General features: G+C 31.5%; 2 protein-coding genes across 3 annotated transcripts in view; both read left to right on the top strand.

The window, feature by feature from the left end:
- Nucleotides 1-22934, top strand: part of LOC125823741 (ABC transporter I family member 6, chloroplastic) — a 377846-nt gene that overhangs the window by 333692 nt on the left and 21220 nt on the right. The window lies entirely within an intron of this gene.
- On the top strand, nt 9869-13600 carry LOC125823596 (uncharacterized). The gene is made up of 7 exons (XM_049502945.1): nt 9869-10233; nt 10298-10638; nt 10683-11197; nt 11329-11545; nt 11746-11995; nt 12261-12619; nt 12759-13600. Exons 1-7 carry the CDS (start codon nt 9869-9871, stop codon nt 13598-13600), a joined length of 2889 nt encoding a protein of 962 aa, XP_049358902.1.

The following is a 22934-nucleotide window of genomic DNA, read 5'->3' on the forward strand; positions in this document are numbered from 1 at the left end:
TCCATTTGGCATGTCTTCTATTAAGCATATTTTGAACCCTAATATGCTTCAAAGTCTCAGGTTTGGTTCTAATCACAAACTCCTTATGCCACAAATAATGTTGCCAATTCGCTAAGGCTCTTACTAGGGCATATAGTTCCTTATCATAGGTAGAATATTGCAATGGAGTTCCTCTCAAGTTCTCACTAAAGTAAGTTATGGGTTTCCCTTCTTGCATCATGACCGCACCAAGGCCTACTCCACTAGCATCACACTCAATTTCAAATATCTTTTCGTAATTGGGAAGTTAACGTAAAGGAGTGGAACTAAGTTTCTCCTTTAAGTGCTCTACTATCAATCGGATGTCAACCTCCATTTCCTCTTCTTCTTCCTCTCCTACTTAACCTCTCTTGTTGAACTTGATCGTCTATTCCATAGCCATAATTATCACCATCAAAAGAATCATGCTCCTCAACGTTATGTTGGGCTCTCATTTGAGGTCTAATTATTTGTGGTGGAAGATTTGTTTGTTGATCTCCCCCTTTTGGAAGTGTCACTTGATTGCGAGCCTTCGTTGATAATGTGACATTAGGAGATAGGGTATCTTTCACAATTAAGTATGATGGAGTTGCATCAAGAGGAGTTTTACTTGATCCCTCATCATTTTGACCACTAGGATTGAAAATCTCAAGTGGTTGCTTTGCGATTTCTTGAGTTCTCACCCTCTTATCCACATCTTCCAATTTTCCCTTCATATCTCTCATGTCTTCCAATAGTTGTTGAAGCATCATTTCTATTTTGGTAGAGGGTTCTCCCTCCAATTGAGTCATTGTACCTACAAAAAGAAATAAAGAGTAAGTAGAAAAAGTTCCTCACCACTCGCTCACTTAATGTATTTTTTTTTTATTTTTCACTCACACTCGTGTATCATTCTAAGGCCAAGGCTTTTAAGGCTACCCTCCAATGAACTCACTTCACTCATGCCTTTTACCACTCTTGAATAACCCAAGGTAGAGAGTCCACATCGTCAAATAATTCACAAGTGGTACTACTTCTTCGGGATAGAGTGGAGTTTATGTAAGTCAAGAAAGGACATTAAAACTAAAGGAAATGGAAACAAATAAGCATTCAACAAAATAAAAGAAAAAAAATTTTGGCACGAACAAGAACTAGCTTAAGTTAAGTATGAACTAATACTCAAAGTAAATTAGGTAGAGTTAACTAACAAAAATAGAGAGATTTTTTTTTCTTCTTCTTCTCCAAGAAGTGGGTCAATTTTATTATTTTTTATTTTTAAACCAATTCCCTTCCATACTTCATCAAATGGACTCAAATTCGAGAAATCACTACTCCACAACTACATAAACAAGTTTTGACCATCAATTTCTACAAACAAACAACAAATCAACAAACTCATTTTCAAGTTTCTTCTTCAAATCCTAACAATAGCTTCTCGTTTTATTTTTGCCATGTATTCTTTGATTTTCAGCTAGGAAACAATAATATGTAGCTCAAAGAAATCAACAAACTCTCAAATTCATCAACTACATTCAATTTTGTTTTTTTTTTTTGCAGATTTTTTTCTTGTAGATTTTTTTTTTCAAATTTCAAAAATTAAACAATTCAAAGATTAAGAATTGTAGGAACAATTCTTTGGCCTTGCTCTAATATCAATTTGATGTGAAACAAGAAGATAGAATTAAAATAGAAATAAAAAAAATAGATAAAACAGATAAACACAATTAAATTCAAGCAACTAAAAGATGTAATGATGAAACTAATCAAAACACCACTTAATTGAGAAATAAAAGCACCTAATCTATTAGAATCCTCAAGAAAGTAGCAACCTTACTTGCAAATTCTAGGACAAAAAGTTGAAGTTCAACAAAGGGCTTCCAAACTCTCACAAGAGGCATAACATATCCAAAAACTACTTATGAAACCCTAAAATCTACTATTTATACTAAAAACTAATAATAGTGAAGAAAGACCCAATTGCCCCTCATTAAAATTACAAGATAAATAAAATGGTAGAACACTTAATATATTAAATTTCTTCAAGTCTTCCATGTTGGAACCTTCCAAAGGTTCCATCTTCATCCATAATGCTGGCAATGCTTGAAGGTCCTTAACCTGACTCCTTGTGAAAGGCCCCTTGAAGTAGTGTCACTTTGATCTACATCAATTATGTTTGTTGCTTACTTTTCTGTCATTTATATCGAATTTAGTTGGTAAAAGTATTAGATTGGATTACCTATCAGTTGGGAACATAAAAGTCATCACGACTTGCAATTTTGAGTTTATAATTGTTTATAAACTTAAAAATTCACCCTAGTTTATAATCAAGCTCCTAATTTTGGTGACAATTAATATGGCAAGTCTCATATTTACTAAATTTCAAGCTTAGGACAAATCTTTAATTTCTCCTAATGTCATAAATCTAATAATATTTATATAATATGATATGCCTAATATTTAATTACTTATACCAATATATTCAAACTTAAATCATAGGGTGAAGGATCTGGAAAAAAAAAACAATATCGAAGTTAACGTGAAACAATATGCAAATTCCTGGAAACTACAATTTTGCAAACCTCCATCTATTCATCCATTAGCCTTATCCAATCATAACCATTAATTATTGGCCACTAAGACCTTGTCTCCCCTAAACCACTACATTAGGTCAACCTGCAAACTAAAACAAAATCCTTGTCTAACCATTACTGATCGAGCAGAAGCGGCAGAATCATACATCCTTTAATTAGTTTTAATTTCAACTATATGGCATTTTCATATAATAGTAGTTGAATGCTGGAAAAAGGTTACTGGGCTAGCTACACTACCTACCATCTAGAGGAAATCAATGAGTGTAAAAGTAGATATGAAGCAACCCAATAAGCAGGAATACTCAAGTATAAAGAGTATTGTGCAAGAACCAAAGATTAAGTTGGTGTGAATGCAGGAACAAACTGGTGATGGAAAGCAATAAGAATCAATGTTCGAATGGAGTATGAAATGGGCTAGTATTGAATAGAGTTTTGCTAGGCAAAAGTCTAGAGTTACTTGGTAGAAGCTTGGGAACTCTATGTCAATTCTTTATTCTTTGCTAATATGAATAATAAAGTCTCACATAATAGAATTGAGGGTATTACTATTGTTGTTAGTATTATTGTACACACTGAACAAGACATTGAGAAGGAAATATATATATATAGCTATTACAAAGGGCTTTTAAGGACCAGGGTTGCCAAACGACCTACAATTCAACCTAATTTCATATAGTGCAACTTGGATTTTGTAGATATAACATACAGTCGGTGGAAAAACTATTTTATTATTTTCAGATGCATGGTCTTATTGCTAATGTTCGTAAGAGTTGTGTCTATTTTGAAGGTATAGATCTGGCTACTCAACAAGCTATTATGAAAATGTTATAGTTCTCAAAAGGAATATTTCCTTTTTGATACCTTAAAGTACCTATGAATACTAAAAGATTGTCAAGTAGCCAGTGTACTCCTCTACTTAAAGCTCTTATCTTATACATGTAGAGATCGATCGGTTATTCAAATCAATGCTCTTTGCTATGCATACCTTTTGATTTCAAGTCTTTGTTCTACCTAAAAAGGTACTAAAGACAATCGAAGCTATTTACAATTTTTTTTCTCAGGACAGGGGGAAACAATTCTTCTTAGAAGGCTAAAGTGAAATGAAAGACTCTATAATTGTTTTATTGTGCAGGAGGATTATTTATCCATTTTCATAGATGGCACAAATTGGTGTGTACAAAATACTATGAAACTTGTGTAAAAAAAAAGATAAATTATGATAATATATGCCCTTGATGTGTTTTAGACAGTAGATCATTTGTTCTTTTCGTGCTCATTCTCTAAAGAAGTGTGGAAAAGACTGCTAGCTTGGCAACAATATCTTAGAGCTGTCATGGATTGGTCTGCTGATCAGTTAACATAGATGTCTCAAAATGTGAATGACAAAGCTGTTCAATCTCAAATGTTCAGGGTAATAATGGCTAGCAGTGTATACATGGTGTGACAAGAGAGGAACTACAGAGTCTTTCAGGGGTAAAGGTGAACTTCAAGCATTAGCCGAAAATATTATGTGTAGATGGTTAGAGTTTTTATATTAGCTGAAGCTTGGGACTATGTCCAAGCCCAGGTTTTCCATGCTCTGGTGCAACATTTCATTTGGTATAAAATGTTTGTTTATTACAAAAAATAAAATAAAATTCAAGTGCATAAATATTCTTAGTTAAATGATAGTAGAACTTTACCTAATATCTTAAAATGTTATATTAACTTATTTTAAATTTATCATCTATTATTATGATTTTTAATAACAAGAACCAAGGTATTGTATTATATCAAATGACTAATATTTTATTAACTCTAAAGAACATTTTCTAGTTTATATCATGTATCCCTATTTATTATGTAATGTCTTTTCTTCTACAGGTTTCATGATCAGTTTTCTTCTTCTTGTTTATTTTCTTTTTTGTTTCATCAATTTTCTTCTTCTACCTTATATGTATGTGGTGTTTTTTTTTTTTTTTTTAAATAATTAGAGAATTTTATTAATAATCTCAGTCCATCAAAGGAAAAACACCACTTTACACATCCTTGGGCTAACACCCAATCCCTAAAGAACAACCCAAATACTAAAAAACAAACTACTAATAAGCTAGAATCCTAATCCATCTAGACAGAGGCCCAACCCATTCTTATACGGGTATTAAAATAAGTGTCAAGGGATGGTTTCCTAAATCAAATCCCTTTATCTTCATCTTCTTGTCTCCTCTCTTTCCTGAAGAAATGCTTCCACCTTGGAGTAACCATTGCCGCAGCTTCTTCCTTATTTGGGTCATTGTAGTCATGGTATGGAGTGTATGGGAGCTCCAATCAGCCACATACATCGAGTGTAACAAACTTCATCCAAGTTTAAAAGTTCAACACTAACTCCTGATCTGAGTCCTTTTTGCTGGCTGGAATAGAATAGTCTAAGTAGCATTTCACTGTTTTTGCTGCCCTCGAGGCTTGTGTAAATATGATGCTTGTGCATTTTTTATGTTGTAGCTTTCCCCATCCCTTTATCTCCTTACCGGTACTATCCTCAAATACGGGCATTTTAATTTGTCATTGTTGATAATCTTCCTTCCTGTTACTTCCATGCTATTGAAATCTGAAAATCTGCAATTTCCTTTATCGATAGCTCTATTGGCAAAGTAGTCTGCTAACTTATTTCCTTCTCTAAGAGTGTGTTGGAAAATATGTTGTTTATCTTTCATGCATGCTTTAATTTCCTCCACCATATCTGCTATTATCTATGGGACTAACCACTATTCTTTAAGTACCTTGCACATAAGCATTGAGTCAGTCTGAATGATGATTTGATTATACTGTGACTGTTTGCAATGTTTACATGCTTCTAAGATAGCTTTCGCTTCCGCCACTGTGTTAGTAGTGTTCTCCATACTTCCTCCCTCTGCATACTTGATGTCTCCTCTATCATTTCTTAGGCAAAATGCATAGGAACTTAGGCCTGGGTTTCCTCGTGAAGCTCCATCGGTGTTGTACTTTAGCCAACCTTCTGGTGGGTATTCCCACAATACCTTTATTACTTCATCCTAGGCATGTATATTTCCAACTCGCTTAGCATACCTGGCCAATCACTAGATCATTTCCTCCTTGGATGTCTCAATTGCAACAACATGTACATGTTCCTAGTGACATTATATATGATTCGTGACACTGATGTTTTCTTCCCCTCGTGTTTCATCCTATTTCTCCTTCTCCAGAGCTCCCAGATCACAAAGCTAGGTAGAGCCCTATAAAGAGGTCTTAGTGCTTTTTTTGTATTTGCTCCCCACCATACCATTATAACTTCTCTTAATTGGAGTCCTGATATGCTTAGACCTGCAAAAGAGCAAAAATAGGACCAGGTCCTGTTAGCAGTAAAGGATCGAAGAAACACATGAGTTAGTGTTTCCTGATCAGGTCTTTCACAGCACCAACATTTAGAAGGGCCTTCCAGTCCCCATCTTCTCAGTCTATCATCAACAGGAATTTTGGATTTCCAAAGTCTCCACATCATGAAGGCCATCTTAAAAGGAACCCCTTTTGTCCAAATCCACTTATAAATTTTGTTGGGTTCCTCTTTGTGCCTTATATACTGCCTTGTTGCCTTAACAGTAAAAGATCCCCCTGAATCCAACATCCAACAGGGTGTCTTTCTCCTCTTTACCCGTAGGAGGGTGGATATGTTGTATAATGTATTCTGCTAACTCTAGAGGGAGAATATCCTTCAATATCCCTACATTCCATTCTCCCTGTATATATATGTGGTGTCTTTGTTTTCTTCGTCATATTTGTTTTCTTCTTTTCTTTCATCAATTTTCTTCTTGTTGTTTGTGTACTTCTTTTGATTCATCATTCTAGCTTATATCTGGTATCTGTTTTTATTAATTTATGTTTTTTTCCTTTTTTCTTTTTTTTGTTTCATCGTTTTTTTCTTAATAAATATATAATTTTTACCCACATTATTTTTTTAAGAAAATATTGTTTAAAAATATGATTGTGCTAAAAAAGAAGTGCACTAATAAGATCCTAAGCATGAGAAATAAATGCATTCTCGCGAAATCAAATCAGAAGCTATTTCCGCTCTACCATGAATTGTTGCTATTTCCGCACCCCTGTCCGGTGGTTTGATCATCATGACCACAATAATGTCAAATATTTGGGTTGATATAACTGAGACAGTAACTCGACAAAAATTTGGCCTGAACTGGGAGATACCAATCAAATATTCGATATGTTTTTAGGAAAAACATAGTGAACATCACAAAGACAAAATGATTCAAAAGAATGCTTCTATTAGAGGTGGTTGCCTCAAATTTCAAGTGACTTGACTTGGTAGACAACAACACGTAGTTCTTGAAACTCCCTATTGACATTCCTAAATGTCATCTACAAGAATGAAGATGTCAAGTAGTAGAATCAAATGAAAATATCAAATCAGCTAGGAGAAAGAATCAAATTATGTTATTAGTTGCTAGAAGAAAACAGGGCAAAAACTTGAAATTTTGTTACTGAAAAGTGTGGATGATCGAGTAGTGTGCATGACTATGTTTTATATAGAGATAGAGGGTGAAGAGTCATCTGTTGTGTGTTGGGGTATTCTCGTTGGGGGTTGGGTAGGAAGATGTGTGTAGTGTTCACGTGTAAGGTCAATTATCAATTTTAATCAACTTAATAAATTTGAGTTAGCTAGAAATATAACTTTTAATATTTAAATTATTTGAATAAATAATTGTAATGACCCTGAAGGGCATTTTTGAAAATTATTGGAGAATTATCATTTTATCCCTTGCGATAGTTGCACTAAGTCATGTTGGATTAGCTAATGAGATTAGTTTTTTTAGTCGGATAAAAAAATTGTAATTTTTTAGAGTTTTAGAGTTTTGGAGGCTTTAAGTTGTTAAAAGTGATTTTTGTCAATACTTGGAGCTACGAGTCTCAGGATGAAATTATGTCACCTCCATCAGCTCTGGATTGCAAAATTGATTTTAGGAGGGTTGTCATTATCAATTTGAAGTCTTTATGTCGATTTGATCTCTTTAGTTGGAAGTTTAAGTGAATTTAGTTCAAGAGTTGGCTTTAGTCAATATTCAGAGTTATAATTTGCTATAAAATCCTAATTATAACTATGAATTGTAATTATTTAAACTATAGTGGTTTATGATAAATACATATTAAATATTTATCTTGTTATGTAATTTTTCCTTAAAAATACCCTTAAAACTTATTTTTGGGCTCAAACATACCCCTCAACCTAACATAAGTATTTAGGTGAACTTTAACTCTTTAAAAAATCACATGACATTTGTTAATTGGCGCCACATTTTAATTCATAATGATTAAAACCCACCTAAACTTTAAAATCAAAACTCATGACTGACCGTTTTAACCAACAAAATTAAACATACATTCTAAAAACGTGTTTAAATTTTAAGTTAGCGTTTGGCCATAGATTTCCAAATATTCTTGGCAAATATTATTTGGGTGAAAATTTGGGTGAAATTTCACCATGTGTTTGGCCATATATTTGGGAAACATATTTCACTTTATTAAAAAAATATGATTTATACCCATAAGTTTTAAAAACTATCAAAACTAACCATAAGTTTGTATTACAAGTCAATTGGATCTTCGTTGCAACAAATAACAAGCAGTGTCCGTGACACTAGAGCAATGTGGTAGTTCTGAGTGAGTGCAACAAGCATCATTCCATACATTGTGAAGTAGAGAAAGCACATGACTTTCTTACCTTGAGCCGATTGTTCATCATTTTCATCAACAGCCATATAATCACTTTCATATATATTCACTGAATATTTCATCACTACTTTGGTGTTCACGTAAAAAACTATGTAATACAACGCAAATAACTACTATAGAGGGTGTTTTTGTAAAGAATAAAAGTTTGGTGTAAAATTTCAATTTTTAAAAAATCCCAAATAATGAGATTTGGCCCAAATACAAGAAAAAACTAGTATTTGGGAATTTGGATATTTGCCAAAAATATTTGCCAAATAATGACAAATTGTATGAACAAACACTATTTGCCAAATTTTTCTCCAAATATTACTTGAGAAATCTATGGCCAAACGGGTCCTTAAATTTGGGTTGGTTTTAATTTATTGTGAATTAAAACTAAATAAAATAATTAAATCCAAATTTCCCGTTAGTTTAGTTTTTTCATGTCGGGTGTAATTATTTTTTTATAAAGGAAAATCGTCCCAACATGCTCTACCTCAAATACCGATCTCGCGGAACCAAATAAACTGATGGACGTTCCTCGATTAAATTGATCTTGTCTAATGATCCTTTGTAACTGAAAAATAGATATCCCTAAGTGCATCAATTTGGCAATATATATCGATCTTGATCCTCATTTCAAAAAAAATAAAATAGTTTTAGTAGTACTGAATGTGATACATGCAAGAGGTCATTCAATTACTACAAATATCTATAGAATATGTTTAGCTGTTAGATTCTAATACATGTGATCAGAGAGAAATATGAGATTATTCCAAAAGAAAGCCAAAAATGAAATAGAATTAATGTAATTCATTAGACAAGAAGTCTTTTTTGAGGTAGTATATGGAGAAGAAATTCGAAAGATACATATATTTTTTTTTAAATGAAGAAGTCCCTCAATTTTCTAATTATTTTTTTTACAAAAAATGTTGGACACCAACAATTTTTGAAGTGTAAAATTACAATTGAAGAGTATTAATAAAATCAATGTAAATATTTCATCAAATAATATGTATAGTCAAGTATCCAAAATCAAAGAAAATACTTGGGTTCGATTCTAAGTAGCTATATTTTTTTAAATATTTCTAAAAAAAGAAAAATAAAAAACAAATGGATAGAATCAACTAAGCCTCGGCTTTAACCGATGAAGAGTGAAGACCAAATTGTGATTTTAACCCTCGATTTTAACTCAATTTTTAATAGTACATATACTAGTTCATTACAATTTATTATTTAGCCATATGACCTACTATTATTAAATAATATGGTGGTTTATAATTAGAATTGGTTAAGTCAGTAGTCACGTGAAAGTTGTTATACCAATTTGTATAGTACAAAGTTAGTTACAATATTGTGATGTATAAATAGTTGTAACTTGGATCTGATTCATATATGAAAACATTTTCTCTTCTTCTTCTTACTTGAAAAGCTCTCTATGTTGTAGTCAATAAACCATTGATATGGTTTAAAATGGTATCAGATCCCAAATCGTGAGGGATCGATCTGCGTAGAAAAAGATAAGAACAAGCGAAGAAAAGCTCCTAAAAGAGGCATCAATGCCGACAGAAGAAGCAACATCAATGGCAGAAAATGAAGTCACATCTCTGAATCACAATCATCCACTTTATCTTCAAGCATCTGATGCACCTGGAGTGATCTTAGTCCTAATCAAGCTAACAGGACCAGAGAATTATGCCATGTGGTGTCGCTCGATGAAATTGGCTCTTAGAGGAAAAGGAAAACTTGGATTCGTTGATGGATCGTGTAGGAAGACAGCTTTCAAAGGAGTATTGGAGGAACAATGGAAAAAATGTAATGCAATCGAGTTATCATGGATTGCGAGTACTGTTACAAGTGAATTACTGCCAGGGATTATATATGCTTCAAACGCGAAAAGAGTTTGGGAAGACTTTAAGGAAAGGTTTGATAGGTTAGATCTAACACGAATTTACCATTTGTGGTCTGAAATTGTAGCTCTTAAACAGGGTACTGACTCTGTACGTAACTTCATACTACTCGAAGCTCAGGGATTTGTGGGCTGAATTGGATGTAATGATCCCATCACCATGTTGCAATTTTGAGGATTCAACAGCTTATATGGGACATTTAAGATCACACAGACTTCTACAATTTTTAATGGGATTGAATGAGAGTTTTAGTAGTATTAGAAGTAACATTGTGGCTCAAAAACCAGTAGTAACTGTGAATGAGGCATATGCAGTAGCAGCACAAGAAAGTCAAAGAGCATTGGGAGTTTCAGAGAGAACAAGAGATTATTTAACTCTCTTAGCAGGAAAAGCTCAGACATGCACTCCAAGCCAAAGAAGTTTGTGCCTCCTGATACAATATGTGATCATTGTGGATTCAAAGGTCACTATAAGATTGATTGCTACAAATTGGAAGGATATCCACCAGGATTTCAAAGCAAAAGAAATGGAATTGATGGTTACAAGAATGACTACAAAGTAGCTGAAGGTTTTAGGCCTGACTTCAAACCAAATGCACATTTCACAAAGAATGCTGATGACTTCAATGATAGAGGAAAGCAAGTTGAAGGTGCACATTTCACAAGGAATGTTGATTACTTCAATGATAGAGGAAAGCAAGTTGAAGGTCACATGACACCACCTCAATACCAAGATCTGGTAAACAGGATGGATAGAGCAGAAACATCAGATTGTGTTGCTAATATGTCAGGTATGTCTTCTTTAAACTCAAAACCAGGTAGAGTTTATGAATGGATAATTGATAGTGGAGATACACACCACATCATACCTAATAAGGAGTTGTTGACTGCTATTAAAAGAATACAAGGAAATAACAGTGATGGAGTACAAGTTCCAACAGGAAGTAGATGTGATATCAAAGGAATTGGTACTGCACAGGTTCTAGAGGATCGTGAACTTAGAAATGTCTTGCATGTGCCAGACTTCAAATTTAGTTTGTTGTCAGTGTTGAAGTTAACCAGGGAACTATCTTGTACAGTGTGTTTTTTCCCTGATTTTTGTATTTTCAGGGACTCTACGATGGCAAGGTGTTGGGGATTGGTAAAGAGAGGGAAGGATTGTACATTTTGAAGAAACAAATACAGTCACCAGTGCAGGCTATGGCTACTGCAAATATGAGTAGAGATGCAACATTATGGCATTTGAGATTAGGACATGCCTCAACTGGTATTTTACAGCTTATTCAATCACTGAAGCATTTATCAAACAAGAATATACAACATGAATGTGAGATTTGTCCCCTAGCAAAACAGTGTAGATTACAGTTTGCAAAACATTCAAAGCATTTGAAATAATTCATGTAGATGTTTGGGGGCTATATAGGAAGCCTACTTTTGATAAAAAGCACTATTTTGTCACTATTATTGATGACTATAGTAGATACACCTGGCTATGCCTCATTCACTCTAAAAGTGAGGTTATTGTAGTGCTCAAAGATTTCATTGCCTTAATAAAAAATCAGTTTGGTTTGCCTGTGAAAACCCTGAGATCTGATAATGGTTCTGAGTTTTTCAACTCTTCTGTAAATAATTTACTTGCTTCTCAAGGCATTATACATCAGAGTAGTTGTGCATACAGCTCTCAACAAAATGGCAAAGTAGAGAGGAAACACAGACACATCTTGGAGATGGCACGGGCTTTGAGATTTCAAAGTTCTCTCCCAATTTATTTCTGGGGGTGAGTGTGTTAGGACAATTGTGTATTTGATCAATAAGCTACCTACGGAATTACTTGGAGGTAGATCACCTTATGAGATGTTGTTGAAAAAAGTTCCTAGACTTGATCATTTAAGAGTTTTTGGGTGCTTATGTTATGCAATTCAATTACCAAGAGGAGATAAGTTTGCTTCTAGAGCTAGGAAAGCAATCTTTCTTGGTTATTCAGAAACTCAAAAGGGTTATAGGTTGTTTGATTTAGTTGATAATGTATTCTTTGTGAGTAGATATGTAACTTTCAGAGAATCCACCTTCCCTTACCAAGCTGAACCTGTTAAATCTACTTCTACTGACCTTGACATGTTTGAACTGCAAAATTCAGATTATCTTTCCACCTCTCTCATTAATTCTTCTGATCATCCTAATGAATGCAACACTACTCATATTCCTGATCCTATTATTGAGACCAGTCCTGCTTCCATTCTTGAAGATATTCCCACAATTAATGCCTTACCTTCTTTACAGCCTACAGAAGAACTTCTCCAAATTACATATCAGTCTAAGTCCAGACCTTCTAGAACTATTAAACCTCCTGGATGGTTAAATAATTACATCACTACTTCTAAAGCTAAGCCACCATCTTCCAGTTGTTCCTATCCCATTTCTGATTCCCTCCAATACTCACATTTATCCCCCTCAATACCAAGCATACTTGGGTTCCTTATCTCCTCAAGTTGAACCAAAAACCTTTAAAGAAGCATCTCAAGATTCTAAATGGATTGCAGCTATGACTGATGAACTTTGTGCCTTGGAAAGTAATCACACTTGGGAGGTGGTTGACTTACCACCAGGCAAACAAGCTATTGGCTCTAAATGGGTGTTTAAAATAAAACATAAGGTTGTTGATAAATATAAGGCAAGGTTGGTTGCTAAAGGATATACACAAAATGAGGGGTTAGATTACCATGAAACATTCTCCCCTGTTGCAAAAATGATAACAGTCAGAACTCTAATCAGTGTTGCAGCATCTAAGGACTGGTCTTTGATTCAAATGGATGTTAATAATGCATTCCTTCAAGGTGATTTACATGAAGAGGTTTACATGTCCCTACCTCAAGGTTTTTACAGACAGGGGAAGACTAGAGTGTGTAAGTTGTTGAAATCATTGTATGGCCTGAAACAGGCTTCTAGACAATGGAATATCAAATTATCTACTGCCTTGTTGGAAGCAGGATGCATTCAGAGCTCACATGACTATTCCTTATTCACCAAACATTGTGGAAATGACATAGTTGTAATTCTGGTTTATGTTAATGATTTAATGATCACAAGAAACAGTCAACAACTGATAGATGATGGTCAGAAGACACTGCATAGCAAGTTCAAAGTGAAAGACTTGGGGCAGCTCAGGTACTTTTTAGGGATCGAAGTATTGAGGTCAGAAAAGGAGATTCTACTTAACCAAAGAAAGTATATTTTGGAATTACTCTCCACAGTAAGAATAACAGGAGCTAAGCCAGCTTCCACTCCGATGGAGATGAATGTAAAGCTTACTACACTGGAGTATGACTCAGTAGTTGGAAGTGTTGAAGATCCTGTGTTAAGTGATATTCACAGTTATCAGTAATTAGTTAGGAAACTGATCTATGTGACCATCACCAGGCCTGATATATGTTTTGCAATCCAAGTCCTCAGTCAATTCATACAACATCCCAAGAAGTCACATTGGGATGCAGCATTGAGAATTCTTAGATATCTCAAACAAGCACCTGGGCAAGAGGGGTTATTGACAAGAGGACCTATCACAAGCTTGATAGCATATTGTGACTCAGATTGGGAAAGTTGGCGCCGCCCCAACACCAGGAGGTCAGTGACAGGGTATATAATTCAACTTGGAGATTCTTTAATTTCATGGAAGTCCAAGAAGCAACATACTATCAGTAGAAGCTCAGCAGAGGCTGAATATAGGAGCATGGCAGGCACAGTAGCAGAAATTATTTGGTTAACTGGATTATTAAAGGACCTAAGGGTAGACATTACTACTCCAGTCAGACTCTGTTGTGATAGCAAGGTTGCTATGCAGATTGCTACCAATCCAATCTTTCATGAGAGGACTAAACATATCGAGATTGATTGTCATTTTATAAGAGAGAAGATCAAAGATGGCTTGATCAAGCTTGAATATGTGGGGACCAAATCTCAACTAGCAGACTTACTTACAAAAGGTCTAGGGATTGTACAACATCAATTTCTTCTTTCCAAGCTAGGAGTCCTTGATGTCTTCCATCCTAGATTGAAGGGGAGTATTAAATAATATGGTGGTTTATAATTAGAATTGGTTAAGTCAGTAGTCATGTGAAAGTTGTTATACCAACTTGTATAGTACAAAATTAGTTACAATAATTGTGATGTATAAATAGTTGTAACTTGGATCTGGTTCATATATGAAAACATTTTCTCTTCTTCTTACTTGAAACGCTCTCTATGCTGTAGTCAATAAACCATTGATATGGTTTAACAACTATGCAATTGTGTACACCTGAAAAGCTTGTGGTAGTTTGTCCAAACTTGTAAAATTACTTAACTTATTGCATAAATATAGCCTAAAAATTATTTTACAAATTCTTAGGCCAAAACTCAATTCGCTATACAATATTATACAAGAGATATATACTAACATACAAAACTTTCATATTTTATTTATAAAAAAATGTTTCAAAACGTAATATACATTGTTATATATCCTATATCCAATATTATACAAACTTACAAGGGGTATTTATTTAGGGAAAATTGTATGAAATAGCAAACTATTAATTCAAATTAAATGTTATAGCCATAGTTTATTTTAATTGTAATTCGCAGCAAACATCCCCTTTTCTGCCATCTGATTCGGTATACAATTAGCCATTTTCGGTATACAATAAGCCATTTTATACATTTCGGTATAAAATGTGTTTGTGTTTGTACAAAGCGAGAGAAAAGTGTATATACAAATACATATATTTTCTTCCTATACACTTATAATTATACGAATACAGATCCTATTATACAAATTACAATGTATAAATGAATTTATACAAAACTGAACAATTTGTGTAAAATTGGATGTTTGTAGCGAATTATACAAATCAAAAGTTCCATAGCAAACATACAATTTGCTATAGAGCGTAATTATACAAACTATAGTTATAACAAACAAATATGATTTTTATGTTTGATATATGTGAAAGTTGCTCATTTATTTATCCATATATAATAATATACAATTTTATATACTATGATACAAAAAATTGACTTCGTCTTTTTTTCTAGAATCTAAGCACCATATTCATCCAGAAACACCTCAAAAAGTACCCCAAATTTTCTAGAATTTCAGATTTAGGCTCTTGAAAGTTGAATATCGATCTTTTGCAACAATATCCATTTGAAACAGAGCTTGTTTGCGAAAAATTGATTTTCAAACTTTAAAGCATTGAACTTCAACAATATTTTGGACACCAATCCTCTATCAACAATATTTTGGACACCAATCCTCTATCGAGTTTGAGAAATAAAAATTAATAAGAATATATTGTTAGCAATAGTGGAGTTTCATTATGAAGAAAGATTAAAAAAAAGTGTTATTGATAAGTTAATTGAAGTGGAAATTGAAGGTGATCAATTATTAAGATGATTTTTTGAAATAGAAATCTATACAATATTATTTTTGTGATAGAAGGTAGCAAAATAAGGTGTCTTTTAATTTGGGTTTATGGAAGAAAAATTAACTAGAATAATCTGTTGTAAGCAATAATGAAATTTTATTAGGGAGGGAAACATAAAATTGAGTCAATTTAGATAAGCATTAAAAATCTTGACTAAATTATGTAATAAACTTAACGAATTGCACTGTAATGTAATGATCTCATAAAAAAAATTGCTTACCCAAAAAGAAGCTTAAAATTGTTCTTCCATATTAACATTTCATTGTGAAAACTACCATGAAGTCAGAAAATCAACAACAATGGAAGGACTTGATTTTTTTAATATTATATTTTACTTTTGAGATCAGAAACTTTTTTTTCATAAATAACAACTAACTATTTTTTAAATTGAAATATTATGATTTAATCTTATTTAGTAACGATTTTTAACACTCCTATATTTATAAATGAAAATAAATAAATATATAGGCACTCAATTCCTAATATTTGATTATTTTAATCGTAGCTTGTTTCCCATGTGGGGAAAAAGAAATATATATGAAACATTAAATATTAACTGTCCAGCACTAGAGGCAGACAACTTAACGTGGCACGACCTCTTCCCGGCGGATTCAGAATTTTTACTTAAATGTTCAAAAAAATAAAAATGTAATCCTTAAGGTTTGAATATAGTAAACTCCCTCAATCATTAATCTAATCAATAATCTTACATTTAAGATTCAAAATCTATGTATATGCATTACAAATTTTAAATATATATAACTTTTTGCATAAACCCCGAGATCCTATTATAGTGCAAGCAATAATAATTGCACTATTAAATAAAGTTTACGTGTAATAGGTGATTACGTATAGCAATTTTGACACACAAACATAAATCATCTAATAAATTAGATAAAAGTATATTATTAATGTAGATTTTCTTTATGGTATTTTAATTGAAAATAAGTTATAGATATCTATCAGTATCGACTGAATTTTCTCAGGGGAGGTCATTAGGGGTACAACTTTATTTTGTTTGTTATAAAGTACCTTTTTATAGCTGCCAAAGGATTTGTGTGCTCAAAGGTAAACAAACCCCTTTTTCTCTTTCAAATACTGGCCCCAAATATTGTGCTTTTTCCTTGCAATTATTGATGGCTACCCAAACAAGTTATCATATTTTGCTTTCTTTTCTTCTTCCTTTCTTATTATGGACATTATCCAACGAAGTGTCAATTGATCATGTGTAATTTTGTATGATTATTTTATTTAAAAATTTAAATGGTTAAAAAATAGGAAAAATTACTGAAATGCACGTTTTATGTTTCTCTTATTTCTAATATTCCCTTCTATTTCTAAAAATTTCTAAAATCCTTTATTTCTCTCCTAATTCTAAATTATTCTATAATGTATCCGATCTAGTTTTTAATGTATCCGAGCTATTTTTTAATGTATTCAAGCTACATATTATGTATCCAATTTATTTTATAAAGTATCCGAGCCACATATTATGTATCCGGTTTGTTTTACTTTTTCAGGGATTAATGTAATTACAAACTAAATAGGGATAGATTGTAATTTCATATTAAAACTATGTGATTCCTAAAATTTATACAAAAAAATAACATACTTTTTATCTATTTAGTTTTGTCATCCAAAATACTCGTAGTCATTTGCGATCCAAACTCCCTTTTTTGTTTTGTGAAACACATACAAGTTTTTATTTCTAGCTGATATTAATATTCTTACCAATTTTTATACAAGTTTTAAAATTATTTATATCAGATATAACTATTATTCTCACCAACTAAAGCTATAGTAATTGATTTTATAATTCTTATCTTTCTTTAGATCATTTATATCGAGAAATACATGCTCAACGTGAGGAGATTGTCTATATCATGAGGGAGGATTATATTAAAGAGTCGTACATTACAACTCAAGTTCAATTATTTTTTACTGGACTAAAGTTCGATTAATAAATGTTGTAAGTATCTTTTAGGATAGTTTTGTGATAGTGTATTATACTTATATTATGAACTTTTGTTTATTTAGTAAGATTGTATAAATAAACTTGGGCTATTTTGATAGTTATCACAACTATGGGGTTCTTATTATTATGAGCAAAATAATACAACTTAAAAAATACAAATTGTATGTCCAAACAAAGTTTCAACTTTATCTCATATGATTTCATATCATAATTATTTCCTCTCACATGGCCAACCGGGCATCATCAATAACTGTCTTTACTTTTTTAAAACTTTGTATCCAATCAAAACTGGACAAACAAATTAAATTAGAGAAAGCATTATCTTATTCTAATGCGCGCTTAAATCGTTAAAGAAATAATATTATTGTTAGTAATTATTTAACCATGTCTTCAACAAATTATGATAGTAGTGAATGTTATTGAATTAATTTATTTGATTTAACAAAATATATCACTACATTAGATTTTGGAGACTTACACGCTGTCATTTTTAGACTTTACTTATGAGATTACACGGTTGTACGTTCAACCGAACTGAACAACCATCACTTTCTCATTTTCACACGCAAGAAAGAAAAACGAACTCTTTCTATGGTTCTGTTAATTTGTCCAAACATGCACACACAATACCGTTTTAATTGGCAAAGCAATTGTATACCTTGTGTTTATCAAAACATAATTTTTATATTCGTGTAACACACCAAAATGTGTTTTGAAACAAAAATATTCAAAGGTAGTTAAACTCTTTTTTTTCAAAAATTATTTCAACGGCCACTAATAAGTTTGGTAGGGTGAAATTTTACATCTTAGAGACGACCATATCAAAACCAATTGGAAACCTTATTTGCTTATGATTAGTCTAATAATTCTAGTGCAAAAATTTCAGTACATAGGATTTTATTTTTATTGATGACCATCATGGTGGTCCGAATCAGCTTCGCATATCTCGACCATTTCAAAAAAATATTTGCTACCTCTCACCAGCTAGATATGGCATATGAATTTGTCTACAATAAAATTTTGCTATCGACAAAACAAGGATCACAATTTGATACACCAGAAGTTGTCAATTGTGAATGGCCACAAAGATAAGATTGGTCATAATATTGCTGGTCAAGTCTTCAATAGGAACAGACAAGTTTATGCCTCATCTCCGTCACAAAATACTATTCAAATTTATTGTTTCTTTGTGCCTTGTAGTCTATCGGTCTTAATTTATATTTCTCGCTTTTGTTTTTAGTCAATTTAAAAAGAATGATACATTTCTATATGTAGTAGCAATTTAACTTTAAAATAATTATTTTATCCTTAATGAAATGATTTATAGTTACATAGATATCATAAGTTTTTTTTCTCTTATATTTCGTGATAAAGTCAAAATACATCACATAAATTAAAACGGAGAAAATTTCAAAAGTGTGTGCTGTGTAGATATAGATATACATGCTCCGTGAGTGTATGACAGTGAGAGATTCACAACAAAATATGACCGGCCATTCTCATTTAACTTATTCTTTGTGCCCTAAACAAAATTTATATTCAACATATGCTATTTATATGCAAGTGTGTGACAGCAGGAAATACAACAGAAAATATATGTATGTCAAAATATATATAACTTACTTAAATAATTTTGGATATGAGAAAGATGTGTTTTCATACAAATATGAATTTTATTTTATTTTTCCTTTTATTAGTATATAAACATGTAACAATTGGAGTGGATGTTTTGTTTTTTTTATTGAACACGTGATGGCTACTCTTTACCTACTTTAATTTCTTTAATTCACCACATTATCTTAAATCAAACTTTCTTCTTTTTTTCATCGCAAAGTCTCTTCTTCATGAATACAGAAATTTTATGGGACATATTACACATTTCGAGGAAATAAATACCTTTACTTCTAAGCAATCCACCTTATTTCAATTATAGTGAGTAATATTTTCAAGTAACCAACCTGCGTATTTATCTAATAATATAATTACCCCCAAGGATTTACTGTTCTAAGTGATTTACTAATACAGATTGATTAACAACAACTACATTAAATCACAAAACATAAAGGTTGAAAAATGAATAGAAAGAAAATGAAAGATAAATGATGTAAAAAGACGCAAAAAAATATATTTTAGAAATAAAATAATAATAATAAAACTAAGAAGAATAAAAAAATATTTTAAAAAAATTAAAATAAAGAAGAAGAAATTAAAAATAACCTTACAACTACATCCAATTCTCAATTCCCGTTCCCTTCTTGAGAATTGGAAAGGGTAATTATACCCTTTCCATCATCAATTGCTCTCTAATTTGATAATTACTTGATTAAATAAATATGTCAAATCGTATAATTCATCCAATTACACCTAATTTTATTTTCTTTGTGGCTTTTCAAAAAGGTCATAAAAGGTAACGTGTCTTATACCTGAATTTGTAAAATATTATAAAGCATTTTTTGAACTAGTCTTAGATGTGGACTAATTTTAATTTAGACGAGACGGTCATAAAAAAAATACTAAATATTTATTTATTGTTTAAATAATTGATCGTACTTGCTTGTGTTGGCAAATGATTACAGCCTTTTAACAATATCATTGTGCAATTATTTATAGCTTGGTTTAGAGTTTAGATTAGACAAATAGGCACCTAAACTAGAGTTTGGCCAAAAAATTGTTAAAAAATATTTTAAATATGTAATTGATCATATTTAGAAATCTGATTTTAAATATTTTTAATAAAATTTTGACCTCTAATTTGATCTTTCTTGAGGACTGCTTCTTATAAACCTTAAAAATATTTTTAAGTATAATACATATCTAAACATAATTTTAAATTCAATCACAATTTAATTTAAAGCCTCAAATTTTCAAGTTTAAATATTAATTAAAGTTGTAAGTACATTATAAAAAAGTAAAGAAATAAAGTAGATAATCAGCTTAGCTGTCAAATTATGAATTTGAGAGTAAGATGCTCAAATGATTGAGAGCTCAACTTCCAAAGTAATCAGCAAGTCCTACCATCTAGGTGACTTGATCATCAGTAGTGACTTTTTCACTTTGCAACCTTTTTTCTCCACTAATTTGGTCTTCACTACCCAACTTTTTTTTAATTGAGTCATTCGATGTTTGCATTAAAGCTTCAATTTAATTTGAATAGCATATTTTAGAGTTCATTTTGAGAATATACATTCAACAAGTTCTTTAACATATTTAGGATTCTAATTTAAGATCTTTGATTAGTGATGGAGTATTTCCTATTTTGACTTGTGTTTAATACGATTAAAATATATTTTATCATGTTAATAATTTTGAAATTATTTTAAATTGGGCAATCACTTTTTATATAGTTACTTAATACTTTATCTAGTTTACTTTATATTTAGTCAATTATTGAGATTTTTTTTATAGTTCAAAATAAGTGAATTATTCAAAGTTTTAAAAAATTGTTTGGAATTTATTTTCAATTTATCCCATTTAATGAGGTTCTTAACTACTTTACATTTCCTTGAATAATGATTTGAAAATAATCAAAAGAATAGTAATTAAAATTAGTCTTTGATTTATGTCTTTAATATTTTCTTAAGAATATGTCTTATCCCAAGTCCCAACAATTCACTTAATATAAATTAAAAGGGTTACTTAAAGTAGTGTAAAAATATGATTTTTTTTTCAAAATAGACAAAGCATCTCTATTTTTGATAGGGCCCGGCCAAGTAAATGGAGGGAGTTCATACTACTTTGCTCAAATATTTGGAGAAAGGTTCCTCATGTGCATGGGCAGTCTTATCTTGATTTTATGTCTGGGGATGTATTATGCTTTTCAATTTACCTTTGTACTCCCATCGTTTCATTTTATTTGATTGTATTTGTCTATTTTACTAAATAAAGAGAGTTATATTCTTTTTTTCTCATATTATTAAATAGTTATATAAAATAGTAATAGTTAAATTTGAAATTTCAAATATACTTAATAAGATTAGTTTAGTAAAATACATTTCTAATTATTTCATGTTAACATTGCAGAAATTTTAATATTTTCATCCAAATCAAATGTGAAAATCGAAAAACTAAATCCAGTAACAAAAAAATAGTTTGTTTGATTTGTTTTCGTTTAATTCAAATAATTCAGTTTCCTAATTTTTATGAGATGATATTTGATTCGACAAAGAAATTTTGACCCATGAATCAAATATTTGTAAAATGTCAAATTATTCTTACTACTACTACTACAAATAATAATAAAATGAAATGTGATAAGAATTTTATATGTTCATTCATCTTTGTCTATTCTAAATAATATTTAGTAAAATTCTAACAAGTCAGGCCAATAAAGATAAAGTAAAACTATTATTAGTATAAATAAAATTCGGAAAAGGGTCAAAATTGCCCCCGAACTATATGAAATAGACCATTTATACCCTTCGTTACATTTTGGGATCAAAAATGCCCCTACTGTTATCCTAAGAGACCACAAATACCCTCAAGAGTTAACACCCCAAAATTTTGTTGACGTGGCAAGCCACGTGGGACTAATCCTTCCACCTAAGCGTTGCCAACTAGGATTCACTACAAAAGAACTAGACCTTTAGCGGCAACAACAGTCGTCACAAAAGCCCAGAAAATCGTCACTAAAAGTTTTTAACATTAAATTCTAATTTTGTGTTTTTTTCTTCATTGTTTTTAAAAAACCAAATATGATATCAATTAAGTAGGAGTTTGAAGACACTATATGTTTTATTTTTACGTCATATGTAAATGTATAAAATGTACAATGATGCAATATATATATATATAGTAGGAGATTTGAATCGAGAAGTAATTTTGATTATTTTTCGTAATAATATTGGATGTTTTTAATATGGATATTGCAAGTTATTTATTTTAGAAAATTAGGTCACAATCGAAAATTAATTATCATATTTTTTTGTTGAAAAAATAGGTTTTACTAGCGAATGGTTGTTGGAGCCTTAGTCGCCACTAAAATTTACTCATAACCTTTAGTGGCAATATTTTGGGATTTTGTGGCGACTTTGTCGCCACTAAAAGTCAAATTCTTTTGTAGTGAATCTTAGTTGGCAATGCTTAGGTGGAGGGATTAGTCCCATGTGGCTTGCCACGTCACTAAAAAATTGGAGTGTTAAGTCTTGAGGGTATTTGTGGTCTCCTGGGATAACTGCGTGGGTATTTTTGATCCTAAAATGTAATGGAAGGTATAAGTGGTCTATTTCGCATAGTTCAGGGGCTATTTTGACCCTTTTCCGAATAAAATTTAATTTTCTTAA

The sequence above is a fragment of the Solanum verrucosum genome, unplaced genomic scaffold (genome assembly GCF_900185275.1).
Source record: "Solanum verrucosum unplaced genomic scaffold, falcon-dt-bn FXZP01000093.1, whole genome shotgun sequence".
In the NCBI taxonomy this organism is placed as follows: Eukaryota; Viridiplantae; Streptophyta; class Magnoliopsida; order Solanales; family Solanaceae; genus Solanum; species Solanum verrucosum.

Bases quoted from the DNA above. Each gene is read 5' to 3' on its own strand.
- LOC125823596 (XM_049502945.1), top strand. From the start codon at position 9,869: ATGCCGACAGAAGAAGCAACATCAATGGCAGAAAATGAAGTCACATCT. The intron at 11,546-11,745 runs GTGAGATTTGTC...AGGTTATTGTAG, and splicing joins CAAGAATATACAACATGAAT to TGCTCAAAGATTTCATTGCC. The intron at 11,996-12,260 runs GTGAGTGTGTTA...CTTTGTGAGTAG, and splicing joins CTCCCAATTTATTTCTGGGG to ATATGTAACTTTCAGAGAAT.